Source organism: Cydia pomonella, chromosome 13 (genome assembly GCF_033807575.1).
Source record: "Cydia pomonella isolate Wapato2018A chromosome 13, ilCydPomo1, whole genome shotgun sequence".
In the NCBI taxonomy this organism is placed as follows: Eukaryota; Metazoa; Arthropoda; class Insecta; order Lepidoptera; family Tortricidae; genus Cydia; species Cydia pomonella.
Window position 1 is genome coordinate 19,382,293 of NC_084715.1, and position 23,475 is coordinate 19,405,767.

The 23,475-nt window shown below is 38.8% G+C and overlaps 1 protein-coding gene across 2 annotated transcripts; it reads right to left on the minus strand.

The window, feature by feature from the left end:
• Positions 1 to 335: 335 nt before the first annotated feature.
• LOC133524499 (valine--tRNA ligase) lies at positions 336 to 23,314 on the minus strand. 2 transcript variants are annotated; one of them, XM_061860564.1, is made up of 19 exons: positions 22,881 to 23,314; positions 22,501 to 22,668; positions 21,979 to 22,112; positions 21,061 to 21,219; positions 20,168 to 20,429; positions 18,764 to 18,894; positions 18,309 to 18,406; positions 15,585 to 15,709; positions 14,658 to 14,803; positions 13,254 to 13,446; positions 12,099 to 12,182; positions 10,469 to 10,663; positions 9,199 to 9,305; positions 8,589 to 8,816; positions 8,075 to 8,216; positions 6,208 to 6,378; positions 4,109 to 4,303; positions 2,881 to 3,165; positions 336 to 815 (listed from the first exon to the last, which is right to left on the minus strand). In XM_061860564.1, the coding sequence occupies exons 1-19, from the start codon at positions 23,043 to 23,045 to the stop codon at positions 600 to 602; spliced, it is 3,204 nt and encodes a 1,067-aa protein (XP_061716548.1). In that variant the 5' UTR covers positions 23,046 to 23,314; the 3' UTR covers positions 336 to 599. The 2 variants fall into 2 exon arrangements, with proteins under 2 accessions (XP_061716548.1, XP_061716549.1); XM_061860565.1 differs by lacking the exon at positions 12,099 to 12,182 and having other exon boundaries at positions 22,881 to 23,313.
• Between the last annotated feature and the right edge of the window lie 161 nt (positions 23,315 to 23,475).

Sequence of the window (23,475 nt, forward strand, 5' to 3'; positions counted from 1 at the left end):
GGATTGTAATTTCATTTTTGGGAATTTGCCGTGTCATGTGAAACACAAAGATGGAGCTCTCGTAGTCTCTTCGGAAAGAGTCGTGGAATGTAATGGGCCCCATACATTTCACGACTCTTCTCTTACCGCAGACTCTATACTCTTTGCTCTATACTCGAGGAAACTATAAGTAAAAATTATCCTGGCACACGAGAGGTTAAATTGTTGTCAGTGTGTAGAGTAGGATACACACTATATACACACATCATATCTAGAGCATAAAGAGAGCTGTCACCTTTTTTTCTAGAATCTAAATTCGGGCTAAGACTAACTTGAGAAAAAATAGACATTCTGTAAAAAAGCGACATTTTATTGCAAAAACAAAATAAATAAATAAACAGATGTAACAATGTTCCGCTTAAACTAGCACGTTTCATTTACAACACAGATTCTGCCTGTGAAAATAAACCCATTAAAATTGCCAATTTGAAAACTCAATATACAAAATATTTATACCCTATCTGTGGTATCACTAGTCATTAGACGAATACTATTCGTGACCCTAATGCTTCAAGCATAGAGTTTAAAATTGGTTAACAAATTGTCTATCTAGTCAACGGTTACATAAGTTTGAGGGTTTCTATAGCGGCCTGTAACCTCGCGATTTCTCCCTGGGACTGCGTCAGTTTCTCGCTGTTGCCTTTTTGGACGTCGGCGGGCACTTTGGTCGCATAGTCTTCCGCCGCCATAGCTTGGGATAACTTTGTGATAGTTTGAGACAGGGTGTCTTTCTTCTTTTCTAGCTTGGTTATCTCCTTTTGAGGGTCGATAAGCCCCTGTAAAAAAAGTTGGAGTTTCGTTACAAGCTTTGATTTTTTGGAGCCTAACCCCCTTATTCCCCACATTGATAATATCTTAAATAAATCTTTTAAGCAGTTGGGATTCATATTGCGCGTAGGTAAAGATTTCAGGAGACCTTCGACGTATAAGATATTATTTAATAGTTATGTCCGTAGTCGATTAGAATTTGCTAGTTCAGTGTGGAACCCGCTATATAAAATTCATGGCGATAGAATAGAGAGAGTGCAAAAGAAGTTTGTAAGAGCAATTGAATATCGCACTGGAAATAAATACATAGATTACACTACCGCTATGAAAAGACATAATATTTTACCCTTGAGCTTGCGTCGCGAACGCACTGATATTATAATTCTCTATAAAGTCATTAACAACATCATCGACGCCCCTGAGTTATTAAAATCTGTTTCATTTAGAGTACCCCGTCGTTGTGAGCGAGCATGTAGAAAGAAGAACCTCTTTTATATTCCTCGTAGTCGAACCGCATATGCGAGAAACGGTTTCATTAGAAGAGCATGCAGGATGTATGATGATAAGTTTCAAAATGTAGATATTTTCAGTGAAAAGTTCGGTAGTTTCAAACAACTTACATTGAAATGTATTAATGGACTTAAATTAGATAGTTAACTTTAATTACAATTATTGTTTGTTATTAGTGTTATTGCAATGTACTTCATCTTTGCTTTTATTTTTGTTAGGATGTACGAGCATTATTTGTAACTTCAATTTGGCAACTTAGAATTTCAGGTTTAGTTTAGTAATTATATATATTTAGGTTATATGGTTTTCATACTATATTTAAGGAAACTGTAGGTCTATAAGTCTATTACCCTATATTGTAAAAATTTATGAATATAAGAGACTGTTTGTTTCTAAATAAAGAAAAAAAAAAAAAAAAAATTATTCATAACATAAACGTCTACTAAAGTTGACAAGCCGCTAATAATCGTTTGTCCCTTTCCGATGTATCAGTATGATGGAAAGGGACAAACGATTATTAGCGGCTTGTTAACTTTAGTAGACGTTTATGAATAAAGGGATAAGAAAGTAACTAAGCCAAATAAATTAAAAGTGCGCTTTGAGATATGTCAAGATGAGTAGCATCCAGTTTCGTGTATTATTAAAACTTAATGGTGAACTACATGTTACATACACACATGTGTGTGTAGGTTCTTGAACAGGCCCTTTAACTCTGCCACTTTAGGCTCAGAGGGCCTACCGCGAACCACGTTCAACGTGTTGCCTCCCTGTCACACTTACGTACGAATTTACAAGTGCGACAGAGAGGTAACACGTCGAACGTGGTTCGCGGTAGGCCCTCAGAACTGAGAACGAGGCACGAATCTAGTATTTAGTATGGATTGGGCATGTGGTGCGGGGAACTGACAGAACAGGATAGTCTTATGTATATTTCAGTAGGAGTAGCAGAAAAAGCGATATTATTGTTTGCCCTTGTCATAGTCTCACTTTTCCCTTCTGCCTACTTCTAAAAAGTCCTAAGTGACGTAGACGTTTTTTGTTACCCACCGTTTTTATGGTGGGAAATAAATAACGCGACCAAATTACGTAGGTTGTTTTAACTATGTTGTCAGGAATGTTAAAACGTGTTTTTAATTTTGTCGCATTGCGTGTGTTCTGTCCTTCACGTGCGCAAGCGGTTTTCAGTCTTATGTGTTTAAAGCCTGAACAGGAATATATGATCACGCGCCATATTGTGGAATTTCATTGCAACTAAATTTATCATACTAAACTGAACTGTCAACCTATACATGAGAATAACAGCGCCCTCTTGACAATGATCATATATTTGTGGTCGGGCTTTAACTGAGTCTGAGCTATTATTTTTATTTTATTTTATTCTTAACAATATACATTGTGTCGAATAATATTTAATGCATATAATTAGTACATACATTAAATACTTAAATTAGGGTCAAATTAAATATAGTGAATTCATCGTTAACAAAACAACAAAAAGTCATTCTAATACTAAATTAATGACTTCTACAACAATAAGAATAATATTAAATATAGAATACCAACCTTAAGCACAAGATGCACTTCAATTTTATCCGACACTGTCAATATAGAACATCCAACCGGCGGCTTTTCCTCCGACAATTCACTGTTCGCCAAACCCTGCAAATTCTTGAACAGTCCCTTGAGTTCAGCCACCTTAAGTTCGGGACTCAACACGAGGTGTGCGGTGGTCCTCTGCTTGTTGGTGAGGCTGTACTCGGCGCGGGTTGAGCGGATGAGGTGGATCATTTTGAGGACTGTGTCGACGTCGGATTCCAGGTCTTCGGAGCGCCAGGGGGCGTCGGATTCCTGCAAATGCCGTTTCTTTGTATTATTTGTTAAGGCAACACTGGTGGTAGTATGCGACAATTGCATTGACCCTTGGGACGCCTAGTGCCTGATCCGTACCAGTCCTGTCAATTGCCAGAGGGTCTTCAATTTTTGTACCCGTCTACTGCCTAGTCCCAGATCTGTACAAACTGTCTCAACTGCCTTGTGCCTTATCAGTCACCAAATTTATTCTAGCATATTCTAACTTAATTTTGAGATCTAAACACTTACAAATAGAGTTTTATATTACTTGCATTTCAATGCAATATGAGTATAAGTCGCGGCAGTCAACGGGTGCACGTACGCGAGCCTATCCGGCGTTTGAGGGGGATGGGACGAATCCGGCACTAGGCATTTAACGGGTACAAGTATGTTTGTCGGTTCGGCGTTCCAGGGGTCAATGCACTATGTTATTCAGATTGTTTATTTAGTCACCTGTAACAATTTATGGGCTGAATATATAGGTCATACTGAGCAACTTTTACTCTGGGACCAACCCCGAAATCCCAAAAAAAAATTAGCTGTTTCATTTCTATGGGAGAGTAATTTTTTTTTTTCGAAAATGCGGGCAAACAACATCAACATATGTAACATTAAATAAATAAATATTATAGGACATTATTACACAAATTGACTAAGTCCCACAGTAATCTCAATAAGGCTTGTGTTGAGGGTACTTAGACAACGATATATATAATATATAAATATTTATAAATACTTAAATATATAGAAAACACCCATAACTCAGGAACAAATATCCATGCTCATCACACGAATAAGTGCCCTTACCAGGATTTGAACCCGGGACCATCAGCTTCGTAGGCAGGGTCACTACCAACTAGGCCAAACCGGTCGTCAACATTATGACTTAGAACTTTATGGGAAACAATAGAAACCCCGCCAAGAGGTTTATTCAACTTACAGTAGGATAACTAGCCACGCAGATCGATTCGCAGCTCCTGTCCTTTCGAGGTAGTCTCTGATACAGATCTTCAGTGAGGAAAGGCATGAAGGGGCTGAGCAGCTTCAGTCCGTAGTCCAGCGTCGTGTAGAGGGTGCGCCAGGCCGCCTCCTTCGCGCCGTCCGTGCCGGAGGCGAATACGGGTTTGAGGTATTCCTGGAAAATAGTACAATACAATACAATAATACATTACGATACAAGTGCGAAAAATAGGAAATTCGCATCGAGTGGGATATATTAAAGCGCGAAGGGAGTGTTTTAAATCGACACGAGTTGCGAATTACCTATTCGCACATGTATCGTACAACGTTTTACAGTACATATGGCCCTTTAAATTTTCGACATAGTTAGGTAATGTGCTAATTATCGCACTAGTGCGGTAAAGTAGCAGCATATGTACAGTAATTTTTTATTGCACACCTCAATACAGAAACAATACAATTACAGCACATTAAGAAGAGGTAAACAACAGGCGGTCTTATCGCTAAAAAGCAACCTCTTCCAGACAACCTTAACATACATGACATATTCGTGTGAATCCTACTAATATTACAGGTGAAGCTTTGTATATTTGGGTTTTAATGATTTTGATCTGTCACTCTAAAACGGGTAAAATGGAAGGTATTTTGATAAATATATCTAGATTAGAAAAGAAATTAAATGAATGAATAGAATCACACATTAGTGTAAAAATAATATGCAGAGAACAATTTTACAAGACCCGGCATTTTTAATGTCGGCTCAAAATCGTGTGCGCGATCATAGAGAATTGACTATAGAGGCGTATTGTCAAAGTAAATTTTGTATTCAACTAAATTTAATGCTATCTTTAGACACAAGTACCTGGGCGACCGAGATTTGCTCGGTTGTAACTATTTATTGTATTATGGTGGTGTATAGGTGATAATCTTAACTACATTTTTTACTAAATTAAACTTGTCTAAAATAATAAAAATTAAAAAATAAATATAAACTTGAACATATATATATAAAAATCACCGGGCGAGATTCGAACCCGTAACACTCGTTTCTAGCAGTCCGCGTCTTAACCCGCTGGGCCAGACGGACAGTGGCCGGCAACACGAAATTAGCGACCATATTCTGCGTCGAAAGAAAAAACGCCTGAAAACTCGAAAACACGCGTTTTCCCAAACATAAGACTAATCTAGATCGATTGTATACCCCCAAAAATCCCCATATACCAAATTTCAGCGAAATCGTTAGAGCCGTTTTCGAGATCACAGAAATATATTTATATATAATATATATATACAAGAATTGCTCGTTTAAAGGTATAAGATTCTAAAACTCCATGTTCTTTCACTGATATGTGTTAAATATCAAACGGTGTCGCCATCTACGAGTGCCAAAGGACGAGCATAAATACGTTTTTTTCTAAGAGTTTATTTATCTTATACAAAGTTATACATATCTTTGGTGCGGTTGCGGCCTAGTTCAATAGTTTACAACCTGACATAAGACCGACAAGTCACCTGATATTTCTATCTCTACTATAAAATAACGGGACGTTTTTAAAAATTGGGTCAGTCAAAATGTAGTGTTGTGTTCCTGCCGGTGAGTAAGGTTGTCAGAGCTTAAAAGGGGGGGGGGGGGGGGGGGGGGGGGGTGTAGGGTCGGCAACGCGCATGTAACTCCTCTGGAGTTGCAGGCGTACATAGGCTACGGAGACTGCTTACTATCAGGCGGGCCGTATGCTTGTTTGCCACCGACGTAGTATAAAAAAAAATGTTATTTTGGTATCTGGAATATATCCTGTTGGGGTTCAGAGTCCTGATACTAGTACAAAGTACGTCCAATTAAATTTGAATCATTATTAAATGGAACAGAGTTGCTTTTGTTTTGTCTAGTTTGATTTTATAACAAAACAAATTCAATAAAATATTTTAATTTTCAACTCTATTGACAGCTATTGAAGTTCAAATTTAAACAAATATTTTTTATTACATGCAGTAAGGGGTTAGCACAAATATGACTGTCCATTTTTCTTGTATGGTGGACCGCTAGAGGATAATACACGACTAGCTTCACTAATTCCTTACCAGGTAAACGTCGCAGAGGTCGTACAGCCACAGATTGTAGCAGTGCGTGGTGGCGGACGGGAAGTCGTAGGTCTGGAAGCCGGCGTTCACCTTGCTGGCCGCCAGCGCCGCGCGGGACAGCATCCAGCGGTCCATCGGCGCCAGCGTGCTGGGGAGCGTGGGTGGGAACACCTGGGGAAAACTAGTACTTCACAATATCGGTTTATATCGGTTTTATAACTACCTAACAATCTAAATAGCCTAAATCGGCATGTAGTACACTTTGTGCAGCATCTTTAGCGTCACTACCCTTCAGGTTCTGGTAGAATACTACTTTAAAGGACATCACATTGCTGGAAAAAGTTCAATAACAAAATATTAGTTTGATAATCTGCGAAAAGATAACGTGTTAGTCAATCAGTGCTAACCCGTTATACTTACGTATTTTTACATGCAATTAATGTTCCCACCCTCCCACCGCTAAAAGAAATATAACAATCCACCACCGAAAGTACAAAACTTGACACGTGTTTCGCCTCTCTACGAGGCATTTTCAGGATATGTTGGCAGTCCGAAGTCCGACATGACCGACAATGAGGTGTCTAGAATGGTCGGCCATATTTATACCTTGGCCTCTACTGTGCAAGCGCGAGTGAGATGAAAAAATTCGTAATAACGGCGACGACGCAACATTCAATATGCAATTTGCAATATGGCCGACCATTCTAGACAGCTCATTCAGTCGTCGGACTTCGGACCGTCAACATCTCCTGAGGATGCCTACGCAAGTAAGTATAACGGGTTAGCACTGACTGACTAATACGTTATCTTTTCGCGGATTAGCAAACAAATATTTTGTGTTTTAATTAATATATTCCGCAAAGTAACGCCTGATTCTATTCGTTATTGAAAAAAGTTCACCGAAGAGAAACTAAACGGCTTCAAAAGAACGGCTTCAGGAATTAGGTCTTACAACATTGGAGGACAGAAGGATGCGAGGTGATCTTATTGAGACATACAAAATCTTGTCTGGACACTACAATGTTCCAAATATTAAATACCTATACATATTAGGCCAGAATGTAAGGTTGAGAGGACACTCTAAAAAAAACCGGACAAGTGCGAGTCGGACTCGCCCACCGATGGTTCCGTACTTTTTAGTATTTGTTGTTATAGCGGCAACAGAAACACATCATCTGTGAAAATTTCAACTGTCTAGCTATCACGGTTCATGACTGCCTGGTGACAGAATAGGGTCCCGTTTTACCCTTTGGGTACGGAACTCTAAAAACTAATCAAACCTCCATGTGCTAGCAACCCTAGGGAACACTTCTTGGCAAATCGTGTAGTAAATGTGTGGAACTCTCTACCAGATACTGTTGTTAGTGCACCATCGGTGAATTCTTTCAAAATAGACTAGATACACATTATAGAACTTTAAAAAGTGCAAAATAAACACAAGTGCTGCGATATACATGCATCAGCTACAAGAGCTGCTAGTGTATCAAATAAAAAAATAAAAAATAAGAAAAATATATATATTATAGGGACATTCTTACACAAATTGACTAAGTCCCACGGTAAGCCAAGAAGGCTTGTGTTGTGGGTACTCATATATAAATTATGCAAATACTTAAATACTTACATAGAAAACATCCACGACTCAGAAACAAATATCTGTGCAAAATAAATCTGTGTGCAATTAATAATAAACAATACCAGCGCTGCAGGTCTCCGCAGCTTTATGCTGAGACACTTTTAAATCAAGATATGTCAGCCATTAGAGCCATGTAATAATGAGGAGAAATGCAACATTACAATTAGGTAGATTTGGAGCTCAATTTTGATGGACAGCAGTCCGGGGAAGTCAATAAAACCATTCGCTTACTTCAAAGACAGCGTCCTTGGGGAAGTACATGAGCGCGAACTTGGCGGTGTTCCACAGCTTGTTGCAGAAGAAGCGGTAGCCCTGCACGCGCTGCACGTCCAGGTTCAGGTCGCGGCCTTGCGTCATCGCGCACAGGGCGAACCTGTGGGAAAGGTCACGTTACAGATGTTGCACTAGTATGGTTTTATATGTGTTACATAGCACAAGAGGCAAACTCAGCGCAGTTTTAACTACAGATATTGCAGCAATATGGTTATAAAGAAATCTAGAAGATGGAATAGGAAACCTGCTGACCTCAAAGCATCAGTTCCGCACTCAGGGATACCATTGGGATAGTCCTGTTTCTGTCCTGCTTTAGCTCTCTTTATCTCTTTCGGGTCCAGGTTGGACTCCAGCAGTTGGTTATGCAACTGTTAAACTCCAGGGACCAGGTCGATTACATTGCCAATAATACACCGTTTTAAGCAAATTTGGTCAACACCTGGAAATCCAGACGTTCCAGAATAACCCTTACCTCAACGCATCGGTCCCGCACTCCGGAATACCATTAGGATAGTCCTGCTTTTGTCCCGCTTTAGCTCTCTCTATCTCTTTCGGGTCCAGGTTGGACTCCAGCAGTTGATTATGCAGCTGTTCGAGGGTCACTCCGCGTACCACGTCCACGGGGTCGATGACGTTGCCGAGGGACTTGGACATCTTGCGGCCGTGGGCGTCGCGTACCATTGGGTGCAGGTAGATTTCTCTGTTGAACAAAGATAATATAAATTAGAGGGTTTCGTAAACTGTGGATTTATGTTTAAGACGAATAAGATCGACAGATATGACAGAGATGATATGATTAAACGTCCTAATGTTGTTTTTCGATTAGGTACAGTAATTCCAAAGCGGCCATCAACTTGACGGTTGTGGAATGGAAGTTCGTGATGCACAAGATTGGACTTGAAAGTTGGATATTATGATTTCCTTTTAGTGGATGACACGTCTGTTCAAAAAATACTTGATTACAGTACACTTACACCTGCAGTTAGCGAATGACTGTAAAAGATGCAGTATAAAAGATGCAGTCTGAATATTGCCACGCTGTTCCAGATCCATTAAATCCCAGTTTAAACTTGTAAACTTACTTGAAGGGCAGCTTGCCCATGAGTCGCTGCCCAAAGAACACCATTCGCGCCACCCAGAAGAACAGGATATCGTGGCCGGTTTCCAGCAGTGCCCCTGGGTAGAACGCCTGTAAAGATAATTAAACATTATTAGAGAGAGAGAATAAGGTTTTGTGTTAAGCAATGTGTCATTGCTCTAAATTTCCTTGTATTATTACTATTGTATGTGTACTACATTTATCACGAAATAATGATTTATAAATCTGACATCTTCACAAAAATACGTGACCTACATTTCTAAGATACTTTCGTGAAAGCAGTCACGTCGTACTTGGCAGAGGCTTTCCTGAACGGTCTATCTGAGACTTGATAAATAAATAAATATTATAGGACATTATTATACAAATTGGCTAAATCCCACAGTAAACTCAATAAGTAATAATTATAAATAAATCGTTTTTTTTTTTAAATAAGGCTTGTTATCGGTACTTAGACAACGACGTAAATAATATATAAATACTTAAATACAAAGTAAACACCCATAACTCAAGAACAAAGATTCATGATCATCACACAAATAAATGCCGTTACCAAGATTTGAACCCGGAACCATTGGCTTTATAGGCAGGTTCACTACCCACTAGGCCAGACAGGTCGTCATCAGGTCGATATCTTCGTTTTCTCAAAGTCTTCTATCTGGTCGAGCCACCCGAATATCGCGAACGGGAACAGACCTGACAATAACCAAGTGTCCAACACATCTCCATCGCTCATAGTTTGACGTTGGAAGTCGGTACAATGTATTTGGTGGAGGCTTTCATTAAGCCTCCAAAAAAAAATTCAAAATTCGAAATTCAAAAATTTATTCTGCAAGTAGGCCTCAAGGGCTCTTTTACAAGTCAATACAACATTTATAGTAACATCATATAGTGACATGAAAAATACATAACAACATTTATAAATACAACAGCCAATACCTGGTTAAACATTACATTATAATATTCTTAAAATAAATAATTACTACAATACAATATAGATGTATAGTCTCTATGGTTAAAAACACATTAAATCTGGAGATGTAAAAGGTCCCCAATGTCAGAGTACTAATACTAATAAAATTTGGAGGTGTAAAGTCTCTCCAAGTGTCAAAATAAAATTTATACTAAATAAATAAACCGCGTCTGGACTGTTAAACTAGCAGTCTCATAAACCCTGTCTCCTGCGAATACATCTCTTAATCCTTTTTACCTAAATATGATATAACGAGAGATGCAACAAGAAGAGATCGTACCTGAAGATCCTCAGTCTGGTCGGGCCACCCGAATATCGCGAACGGGAACAGCCCCGACGAGAACCACGTGTCCAGCACATCTTCGTCGCGCACCAGTTTGACGTCGGAGGCTGGCACGTTGTACTTGGCGGAGGCTTTCTTTAACGCGTCTTCTTCTGTGTGCGCCGACACCCATAGTTCTTCGCTGGCTTGTGTCTGGTAAAAATAGAATTAAATAGTTTTGAGTTGTTAAGGGGCCAACTTCATTATCAGTCCGCTGGACGGTATCGGTCTGTCATTTAGAACAAAAATTTGACAGTTCCGAACAACTCCCTGTTAATCAGTTAGTGATACAGAATGATGTTATTGATTTTCAAATTAGAATAACAACAAAAATATAAACGTACATGTTAAAAAAAATTATCTCATCAAAAATGGGTATTTTTACAGCACACTGAAAAGGTTACATTACACAAAACAAAACGAAAACCATGCTGCAATGACAAAGAAAAATAATACAACTAGCATATGTGGTATTATCTATGAAAAGGGACCTTGAAAAGGGACCTTATTGTCGATGACGCTTACGCCGCACTGCGTCGCGCAGCGTTATATTTGTATCGGAGCATCGTTTATGACGGCGGAAGCGCCATCGACAATAAGGTCCCTTTTCATAGATAACGTCATATATACCTTTCGAATCATTTTAACACGTTAGTAGTTATTAATTATAGTTCGTGTCATCCACGATGACGCGCAGATTTGTCAAATCTAACCTTTAATATCATGACAATACGGGTCTTGGCGCGCGTCGTCGTGAATTACACGATCTATATATATTATCCGTGGTGTGGCATGAATGTATTATACATGTAAATAATGGTGGTATTCCAATATCACAGCATAAAAAATGGTAGTAGGACGCAAAATGTAGGTAATAAGTACGTTATGGCATGAAGGAGGAATATGTGAAGGAATTTTCAATGTCTTTCAGTCTGTCAATGACCCATATGACATCTCCCTTCTAATAACCTCTCAGGTATTTATAATGCCGTTGGAATTAGTTTGTTCTTAACCGTCATGTTTCCTAGTAAGAGCCAAAACTGAACAAAGGCACTAAATGCCTCGTACACATCTATTCTACATTCCATTAATCGAATCCAGCACTGTACTGGATCAAATCGTTTACATTAATTCCAGTAATTTTCATCATCCAGTGAATTTATGAAGACTGTTACCAAAAAACAATACGTTTTACCTATTGAACGTTTAATCCAGCACTGGATTGACGGTCTATAATGTTTACATTATTCCAGTGGCGCCGGATTGGGCGAGCTGCAGTGACAGGATGGTTCCATTTTTATCACTTGTCCCTATGCCCGTCACTTTCGCGCTTACATACTTGTTAGAACGTGACAAATGATAAACAGCCGACCATCTTAGCCTTACTGGAATCAAAAGTAGACCATCATTCCAGTCACTCGAATGGAATGCTAAATGGAATGATATATTCCAGTGCTGGATCACATTTTTCCAGTAGCATTCCAGCGCTGGATTCGATCACTGGACTGGAATAAATGTGAACCGGCTTTATGAGCACTAATTTAGCCAGACTAGACATGCACTGGTGACGTAATGACACTAAACATACGGCGTGCCTGCGCGAGCGGATGCGCGCGCTCTTCTTGCGTCCGGAGCGCGTGCGGCGCCGCCGCGGCGCAGCTTTCGACGTGTCCTTGCAGCGTTAAACAACACACCTCTTAAATGGTTATATACATGTTGCCTAACATCGGCAGGGTTCATTTTACAGCTTGGCACCAAAATAATGGAATTTACAGACTAATTAAAACAAGATATATTAGATTGCTAATCCGCGAGAAATCTCTCTGATTACTTCTCTGGTTCTGATTGATTTGATTTTTTGTTTCTCACGGTATATTAGCAAAGTAATATATCTTGTTTTAATTAGCATGGATTTCCGCAAAGTAACGCCTGATTCTATTAATTATTTGAATTTACAGACGTTATCCTTCTGGTCAACGGGCCGTAGAAATTTCGTAAATAATTACCTTACAGGCGAACGTTTAAAATGCTCCAGCTAGAGCTGTACTGTGACTACTTGTGAACGCCAGTTACGGTTACGTCAGTTGTGTGAGCGGAGAAGCCTCTATTAAATGCAATTTCTTGAAGCAATTGTCGAGATATCTCCCTATAGGGACGTTTGTCCAAAAAAGTATTTCTCATTTTAGAGGTAATTTCCTTATACTACAGTGAATTATAGCGTTTGGATTACCTCTGAATGCGGCAACGTCATACGATAGGCCGGGATACGATGCCCCCACCACAGCTGCCTCGAAATGCACCAATTACGGATGCTCTCCATCTAGTGGTACCACGTTTTCGTTCAGAATAACCTTGAACTATTATTTTGAATGGCTTGCCCGCGATATCCACACAACAGCCATCTGGAGCACCAATCACAGCCCCCCTTCCTCCATTCAGTCGTACCAAGTCTTGTTCGTCTATTGAATTATTACCTCTGAATGTAACAGATAGCCCCCTCTGCAGAGCATGCATGGAGGCAGAGGAGACAGCCGCCCACGTCATTCTTGAATGCCCAGAGGTGGCAGAGTACCGGGCACGATACCTCGGTTCGCCGGGGTGTGTCCTAGAAGTCATCGGCAACATCAAGGGTCTGCTAGGCTTCTTGGTAGAGTTGGGTTTGCAAGAGTAGTGCCGACAACCCAACTCGCAAAATAGGCGCGATAATATGACGTCGAGTTGCGGATATATCTATAACCTATACCTCTGAATGCGGCAACGTGACACGATAGGCAGGTATGCGATGTCCCCACCACAGCTGACGGGAAATGCACCAATCACGGATGCCCTCCATCCAGTGGTACCAGGTTTTCTCGTGCGCGTCGGGGATGATCTTGAGCTCTCCAGTTTTGACGGCCTTGATGGCTTCGGCGGCCATTTTGTCGCAACGGATGTACCTGAAAAAAAAATGGTTTAGATTAGGGTTCTAATTTTGTTTTATTCTGTTGCCGAAATCAAATAACAAATAGTGATACAAATGCTCATAATTTTTCTACGGTTCAAAAATACTTTGGCAATCCTTTTGGCAGATGTAAGTCACCACCAGATAAATAAAATGTGGAGCCGTCAAAACCATAAGGGTAAGTAAGTAAGTAAATATTCTTTATTGCATTAATAATGTAAACATGTAAAACTACAAATAAGTTTTAAAGGAAAATAGAACCAGGTAACAACAAGCGGTCTTATTGTTAAAAGGCGATCTCTTCCAGACAAACTTTAATGAATCAATCAATCAAATCATTTATTTGTTAGAATACAGGCAAGTGGATGTTATCAAATACATTTCAAAGAACAGTGTATTCAGCCAGCTAACTGGCATACAAATCTTATATTCATAAATAAAATTAATCTAATGTATACTACATTACCTTGCCTGTTGTTTACCTCTTCTTTATGTGTTGTATTATTTGTACTGTTTCTGTATTGAGGTGTGCAATAAAGTATATTTGTATTGTATTGTATTATACTAAATTTAATAACTATGCGGAATATGGTCAAAATATTCATTTAAAGAGTAAAAAGCATTTTGTACTAAAAAGTCCAATAAATGTTTCCTAAATACAGGCATTTCAGATTCTCTTATTGAATTGGGTAATTTATTACACAATTTGGGTGCCATACCAAATATCAAATATCAAACATTTAGTTTAGTTTAGTTTTTGCACGCAGGGCTGTTTTTAATTGCTGATATGAGATTTTGTGTCGCTGCCGGAAATGTAGAACTCATACAAAAGTTAACAGACAATGCAAGGAGCTATATATATATATTGATACTTACATATACATTATATAAAATGGTAATCTAAGACAGAGATAGAAAGTATAGATTCACTAGAATTTTTAAAATGGGGAGAGATTTAGCTATTCTTAATTCAACTGGCAAAGCATTCCACAACCGACCAGCCCGGAAGGTAAAATAGCTATTATAAAATTTTGGAGGGTATTTTAATTTGCAGAAACAATTTTCTCATAGTAGCTAGTTGGGTCCCGAACTGCCGATTTCCCTGCTGTCAAGTTCAAAACTCCATGAGAAATAAAGAAATGTACGCGTAAGAATATGCCTATGTCAATGTTCACAAATCTTTTCCAAATAATAATTATCAATCACCATTGTGGCTTGAGCATGGGTTCCACCACGTCCTTCGAGCGACTGCAGAGCGGTACCACCATAGCGTGGTCCTTGGTCTCCTTGTACAGCTTCAAGCTGTCCAAAGTCTTGATGATGCTGCGACGGACGTCGAAACGTTTCATGCCCTGGGGAATTTAGACTTAATTATAACTGGATAAAGTTGAAAATACATTGGCACAACATTTATAAAACATATGCGTTAGTACCAGACTTTTGATTTTCAACCTTAGAAAAAAATTTGTACACAAAATTACAAATACAAAATTTTTTCTTTACAAAAAGAAAAAAAATTGTATTTGTATTTTTGTAATTTTGTGTATATGAAGGTAAGGTTGAAAATCAAAAGTCTGGTCTATTTCGAGAAACCGCAGTGGCCGAGCATCCGGCGCTGTTAAACATTTGATTTTCAACTTTAATCCCATATTCATAAGGTACTGTAGAGCAGTATACCTTCCCAGCTAGTTTGATTCTTAACCTTACCGAGATAGCATCGCAGTTATCGAGCATGCTTGCCATTCGATTTCTAACCTTAATGCCATAGATAGTTGCAAGTGTGAAAAAATAATAATTAAGGTACTTGTACAACAGCAGCGTAACCTTCCCGCTGCAAGTGCGCTAGTGCCAGCCGTTTCATTTTCAGCCCTAAATCTATCCACATAAGATGCTTTACCAAAAATACCCCGCAGTTATCAAGCGTGCGGCTCTCGTTATCGAAGATAGTATTAAAAGGCAGGTTATGTCGCTTGTCGATCTCATAATTGAGTTCGACTATTTCACCCAGCAACAAGAGTATTAACTATTTTCAACCTTAAATCTATACCCATAAGGTTCTACTACATGGTCTAAGGTCACTTACGCTAGCCATTTGATTTTCAACCTTAATTCTATATGGTTAAGGTGCCGTACCGAGAATGCACCGCAGTTGTCCAGCGTGCGTCCCTCGTCGTCGAAGATGGTAATGAATGGCAGGTTGTGTCGCTTGCCGATCTCGTAGTCGTTGGGGTCGTGGGCTGGAGTTATCTTCACGGCACCTGGACGAATGTTAGTGTAATAAGTAAAATATTTGTAAATACATAATAGGGAATATTGCTGAAATGTTTTGCCGCCAGACTGCAGCACTAGCACAAACCGTAAATCATAGAGTAACTTATATCAAAGAGAATTGGAAATAGAGGTGGACTGTCAAAGAAAACTTTATAGCCGCAATAATTTACTGCCATCTTTCGGCACATGATTAAAACTTTTAGAACGCTATTTGTACGGAAGGTGGAGATAAGGAACGAAATCTCCATGTACCAAAAAGTGTCATCAAAAAACTTTAAATAAGTGGCGCTACATTACCTAGAGTACTTGAACAAAAAAATCAAATCATAGACAGCGCTATTCACTCCGCCAATAACGCCTAGGTTCTTAGCTACTCTAGCGCTACTCTGGAGAGATTTGGAACTATTATTTATAGCTGACAGCTGGACACTTTTGCAACAGTTCTACCATAAGAGATGCCACTCCTCTTAATTCCACACTCTATAGCTATTTGACTTTGATCCTTATTCTTTCACTGATATGTGTTAAATTTATTAAATATCAATAATTTATAATATAGATCAAAAGCCAAAGGTATGGTAAACTTTGGCCTATGGTCGGTAAGATGGCGCCACTTTATGATATTTAACAAATGTAACACATATCAGTAAAAGAATAAGGATCAAAGTCGAATGGCGTTTTAAAAGTTTTAATCATGTGTAAGTATTAGCCGGGAGGCGATGACTGACGAGATATGATCCTGGCCCGCGGTGTATAAGAGGGAAGTGCGATTCACATCAAAAGGCTTCAGTTGGTGCCGCTTAACCTTTTGACCGCCAAAGACGTCATATGACGCGCGCGGCGACAGCCCAATATCAAACTTCATGCATACCGACAAGGTTCACGATTACACGCTGCGTACGATAGGCGTGGCGTTCAAAAGGTTAAAGAGTCAAAAATTGCACCTTTTATATGATACATTTTATACTTCAATGGGGTTGGCCTGTCGAAGTATTAAACAGATGGCGCCATCATAGCTTGCCCTGTCAATCCCTAGAATTGTGTCAAATTCTTGTTTTTTTTTTTGGAATTTTGTGACCTGGATTCCAGTACTTTAAGCCAAATCTCATAGAACAAAACTAGAGACAGGGGCAAGCTATGATGGCGCCATCTATGCAAACCTTTGACAGTTGCCAACCCCATTACTTGCAGTACCAATATAAGATAGATAGAAGATAGAATACTCTTTATTGGCACACCTCAGTAAAAGATATAGCTTAAAGAAAAACAAGTATTGTGCCGGTTGTATAAAGTAAGTGTGCGATGGTTTCCTAGTAGGCAACTTAGTTAAGGGACTAGTTTTAATTTAAATATATAACGTAATTAGTAATTAATTAACCTCAGTCAAGTGGTAAACCTATGATGATAAAATAAATAAATAATAATAAATATTATAGGACATTATTACACAAATTGACTAAGTCCCACAGTAAGCTCAATAAGGCTTGTGTTGAGGGTACTTAGACAACGATACATATAATATATAAATATTTATAAATACTTAAATACATAGAAAACACCCATGACTCAGGAACAAATATCCATGCTCATCACACGAATAAATGCCCTTACCAGGATTTGAACCCGGGACCATCAGCTTCGTAGGCAGGGTCACTACCCACTAGGCCAAACCGGTCGTCAGATGATGATGGTATCCTGTTATCCCTCATCAGGAACAGTCTCAGAAGGGATTTCCATTTTTCATGGTCCAGCGCAGCCTCTTAAGCCTCTTAAACCTATAGGGAGCGTGCGTGAACTGTAGGAGGCAGCACAGGAGCCGTCAGATTTTTGGCGCGAGGCGTAAATATGACGTTTATTGTTCCGATGTAGCCCACAAGATGGCAGAAACTACTATGCACAAGAAAACACGTGACGTGTAAATGTATATGTTTATGGTTCCGATTCAGGCCACAAGATGGCAGACCCTCCAAAGCCCACGGTCCCTATAGTTACGCAGTACTTACCAGTAATTAATAGAATCAGGTGTCAATCAGTGCTAACCCGTTATACTTACTTGCGTATTTTTACATGCAATTAATGTTCCCACCCTCCCACCGCTAAAATAAATACGCAAATAATTATAACCACCCACCACAAGTACAAAACTCGACACGTGTTTCGCCTCTCTACGAGGCATCCTCAGGAGATGTTGACGGTCGTCGGACTTCGGACCGATTAGCACAGTCTTCTTCCTCACGTTGTCCCGGCATTTGCCACGGCTCATGGGAGCCTGGGGTCCGCTTGACAATTAATCCCAAGATTTGGCGTAGGCACTAGTTTTTACGAAAGCGACTGCCATCAGACCTTCCAACTCAGAGGATAAACTAGGCCTTGTTGGGATTAGTCCGGTTTCCTCACGATGTTTTCCTTCACCGAAAAGCGACTGATAAATATCAAATGATATTTCGTACATAAGTTCCGAAAAACTCATTGGTACGAGCCGGGGTTTGAACCCGCGACCTCCGGATTGCAAGTCGCACGCTCTTACCGCTAGGCCACCAGCGCTTATGGACCGATTAGCGAAGTAAATTTTTAAATTAAACTTACCAGTTCCAAAATTCATGTCAACATACTCGTCTGCTATGACCGGCATCTTCCGTTTGCAGATCGGATGGATGAGGTGCTTGCCTATCAAGTGCTTGTACCTGACAATTAACAGTTCCAGTTACTTTTAGAGACTAGTTATTTCTTCCAATTTCAACATTGTGTATATTTCGCTAAAGGTTACTGCTCAAATGTAAGTATTGCGCAATATTTTAAAATTTGCAGGGATAACTATGTCTCTCTCTATCCTCCGTAGTCCCTTTCTTTCAATAGTTATTTCGCATAAATTCCTAGTTAAAAAATGCCTTTTTCCAGGTTATAAAATATCTGTGTTAGATTTTATGCCAATCCTCAATGGATTCGGATAAAGTCAAACGCAGTTTTTGTGTGCTTGAACTACATGATCCAAACATCCAAATATTCATTATTAGAATTGTGAAATTAGTCAGTCAAAATACCTCTCATCGTTAGGGTGCACAGCCACAGCAACATCGCCGAGCATGGTTTCCACACGAGTAGTAGCCACAACTATTTCGTCGTCAGAGCCTTCCGCCTTGTATGCAAAGTGTACCAGCACACCGAACTCCACCTATGAAAGAATAGTAAAGCATGCTGCAATCTAAAATGAACTTTATTTCGTATATGTTAAGGTTAACTTTACACTGACGTTGTACGGTCGAGGAAATTGATTCATAAGCAGTTTGCGGTTCAAGTAAATTTGGTTGTACAGTCAGCGTCAAATACTTTGTAGCAACCAAAGTAGCCAAATAGTTCGGTACACCATATATTTAGTATGGTGTACCGAACTATTTGGCCACTTTGACTGCTACAAAGTATTTGACGCTGACTGTACATACTTATGCTAAGAAATGTCTAATGTAAAGTGAACCGTAAACTGCTGACGAGTCAATTTCCTTGACCGTATATGAGAGAATGGTTTCTAAATGAGTAGTGACCACAACGATTTTATCATCGTTTTAAGTTTAAATTTCAACTTTATTTTCTACGCATGTAGGTTAACTTTACAACCAACTGACTTTTTCATTGAAATGGAATCAGTTAGTTAGTAGCTGTAGCTATCTTGGGCGAGCAGTTCACAGGCCTATTCGCCTGTTAATATTTTTATAATAAATAAATAAATATTATAGGACATCATTACAAAAATTGACTAAGACCACAGTAAGCTTAATAAGGCTTGTGTTGAGGGTAGGCAACGATATATATAATATATAAATATTTATAAATACTTAAATACATAGAAAACACCCATGACTCAGGAACAAATATCCATGCTCATCACACGAATAAATGCCCTTACCAGGATTTGAACCCGGGACCATCGGCTTCATAGGCAGGGTTACTACCCACTAGGCCAGACTGGTCTTAATTTCATAGTATAATGTAAACATTTATGGCAGTATTGGCAGTCTACATTTAAACAAATCTAGACTTTGTTGTGAAAGTCATCAGTCAATCCTTTAGGTCAGGACTGACATAATTTGTTAATGCAGTTCCAATTTTTTTTTAACCTTATTTAGGTTTAGGTTTTATCCTTATTATTTATAAGGATAAAAAATTCGTGAGTGTCGTGTAACACTACGTTGGAACGAAGTTAAGAAAGGAAGTGGCCACATTGCTTTTCACATCACATATGAAGAAATCATTTTCATGTTCATGAAAATAAGAAATAAATAAACTACTTACTTATACTTTTTGTTGCTAAGAAAGGGTCGTGACAGAAAACTCTTACACTTTTTTCGCCCCATCCGCCAAATCCATACCATGCGATAAGGAACTTCGTTTCAATAATAACGCTTTTCAACACGAACAGCCAGATGAGGAAGTTTTAAAGTACAACATACCTTCTGCTCATATCCCGGTATAGCCAACATAGTCCGTCCAGGCAACTCCACTTTATCCACCTCAATATCAGAGATAGCACTCTTGAGCGTACAAGACCAGTTCACAAGCCTATTTGCTCTGTAAATATCTCCAGCATCATGTAGTCGAATGAAGGCTTCGTTGACGGCGCGGCACATGGAGGGGTCCATGGTGAAACGGGCGCGGGACCAGTCGAATGAGGAGCCGAGCGAGCGGAGCTGCTCGTAGATGCGGCCGCCTTTTCTGGAAAGTAAAGAGTTAATTAGTAAATTGCTGGAACAATTCATCCAGGGGCAAGGCATCAAGGGGTTCTTGTATATACGAGCGATAGTGGCAAATAAAGTGTATGTGTGTGTGGGTTTTATTCGACATCCTTCCTTGGGGTGTGAGGGGTCTCTTCCGCATCCCTGCTGTGGAGACTGTGATCATTCGTGCCCCACCGCCCACCGTGTGGGGCGGTCATTCGCCGTCGTTTTGGGTACTGTGAGATCTGGTGAATAAAGTGTATTCATCCTTACGTGTCTTATTATGTAAACAATCGTGACATTCCAATAATAAGAATCATAGACAATCTATGCATCGTTATGTCAGATGATCCGTTCATTACTGCGATTATTGATGAAAATATTATTAGAAATTATATTTTTCAGTCATTATTTGGTTGATTTCAACTCTTTGTGAGTTGCTTTAAGTATACAACGGTGAGTTGCTTTAAGTATACAACGGTGAGTTGCTTTAAGTAATGATTATGGTGTAATTCCAAAGAAAAGTGTGATAATGTGTCCGGGAAGTGTTTGTTTATATGATAGGTTAAGAAAGGATGACTACACTTTAGACGGAAAAACCAAGTGGTTCAATATACATAATAACTTACTCGTTCTTCCATTCCCAGATGCGCTTGATGAACTCCTCTCTCCCCAAGTCATGGCGCGTCTTTTTCTCTTCCCGCCACAACTTCTTCTCCACTACTACTTGTGTGGCGATGCCCGCATGGTCGCAGCCAGGGTTCCAGAGTGTTGTGCGGCCATTCATTCTGGACAGGTGTTTATTATAAAGTATACAGTTAGTGTAGATTTAACATTCTAACATGCATAGGCTCTAATTATGTTTTGTTAATTTGATTGAGTTTAATTTATTTAAACTGGTGAATTTTGATAACCAGTCATCCGGAGGTTATATGAAGATGACGGCTTGCTTTACTTTTTTTTTAGGATTAGAAAGAACTCCATAGATGTAAGCATGAGGATTTTCATCAGAAACTTTATGTACTATAACTAGTAGTACTTATACTTATATGTATGTTTAAGCATGTGTAATGTCTATTTGTATTTTATTATATATGTCTATGTTTATTTACTGTAAAATTAAAATTAAATCAGTTTTGTAATACCTACTTTATTGATTAAATATTTTATTAGACAGGCATCCCGTTTTTTATCCCATAACTCAGTAGATTACTAGTTTATTTTAGATTCCATCAACTTCCAAATTTCCAATAACCTTTACACCCTAGCGGAGCTTAGTTGTCAAGCGGACCCCAGGCTCCCATGAGCTGTGGCTAAATGCCAAGACAACGTGAGGAAGAAGAAGATAGTGTAAAAAGGGCCTCTACATGTTGGCTTAGGCTCCCAAAGGTCTGGAACACCATTGTTCCCTGATGCCAAAGACAAACAAATAATAATAATAATTGTGGTAGAATATTTATATAAATGTTTGAGCCTCTAAACTCAAAGGATCATTCCTGGACCAGCTGATGTGATGATTAACCATAAATATCCTATTATAAACATACCTGTGCCACCTAGTAAGTGAATCCTGGACAGCATTGGTCAGTGCGTGGCCAAGATGCAGAGAGCCTGTGACATTGGGGGGAGGAAACACCATCACAAATTTGCCTTTTGGGTTTGGCTCCAATATGGACTTTCTCTGAAAATACAACACTTTTATATAAAAAGATTTGATGTGTTCCTTGGCAGTTTTAAGTGAATCAGATTTGAAATTTAATTAATTATTAGGAATTGCCATTTGAACAGCTCAAAAATGAAGTATGACAGTAGGGATATTATATTCTTCTTAAAAATTCAAACCTCACTATACATTGTCAAGATAAGGGATATACTTATTATTATACATTTTTTTTTACTTTAGTGGACAACCTAAATAATGAAAGTTAAAAAAAAAACTTTTTTGATTTTATTGATTAATACCCATAAATGAGACAAATCTAATTATTTTAATAATTTACTAAAAATTAAATAAACATTAAGAAGAAGAAAATTTCAATAATATAAAGAAAGTCATTTTTATAACTTACCCCATATTCAGGCTTAAAGAAGCCCTGCTTCTCCCACCAGGAATACCAGGCAGCTTCTACATATCTGGGACTGTATGCATCCGGCATAGGCCCAGTAAGATCTTTCTTCTCACCAGGTGCTGTGTTGGCAGTATACACAGCAGCCTCTTTGGTTTCCTTTGCCTTTTTCTAAAAAAAATATTGTCATTAGGTGTCTGATGCAACACAATGGATAATTTACAAAATTACTCATGCAAGGCTATGCATGTACTTGTGGTTAGGGTACCACATCACTGTACTTTCACTTTATGTTCACAAGTAAACCGAATAAGAGTTATTACTAAAAGACGTTTCAAATTTGTTTATATTGAATAAGATAGATTGTATGGTAAAAAAATAACCTCAGGCTTATCTTTTTGCACAGCTGGCGCGGTGCTTTTTTTGTCCAACTTGGCTTTTAGTTTATCTAATTTAGCAGCTTTTTTGGCTTCCTTCTCCAACTGCTTGGCAGTCTTCTCTTGGGGTTGGTCCCCCGTTGAACCATTCGGTACCTCGTTGTCAGTCATGTTTTCATAAAAATTTAAACCTAGAATTTATTCACTGATGATACACCACACTACAACGAATATGAAAGAGCTATCTGCGTGTAGTGTAGTATGAGAAGGTGGGTGACGAAAAAGTGACACATTATGTGCTCTTCGTAGTACGCATGATGACACTAAGATTAAAAATTGATAAGGTTTTCAATTATTGGCCAGCCCTTAAAAATATTCTGTTCACAATAATTAATACTAATGAAGTAAAAATATTCACCTGAAAGTAACTTGTATTTCAATTTTCGCATGATTTTAGAAAGTATATAAATGAATACTTTTAACGTTTTTGCGAACAAATGCGTAGAACGAATAAATCTTATCAATGACAGCGTCGTTTCGTTAACCAATAAAAATATCTTTGAAGTTTATATTTTCTCACAATTACTCGACTTTTGTATCT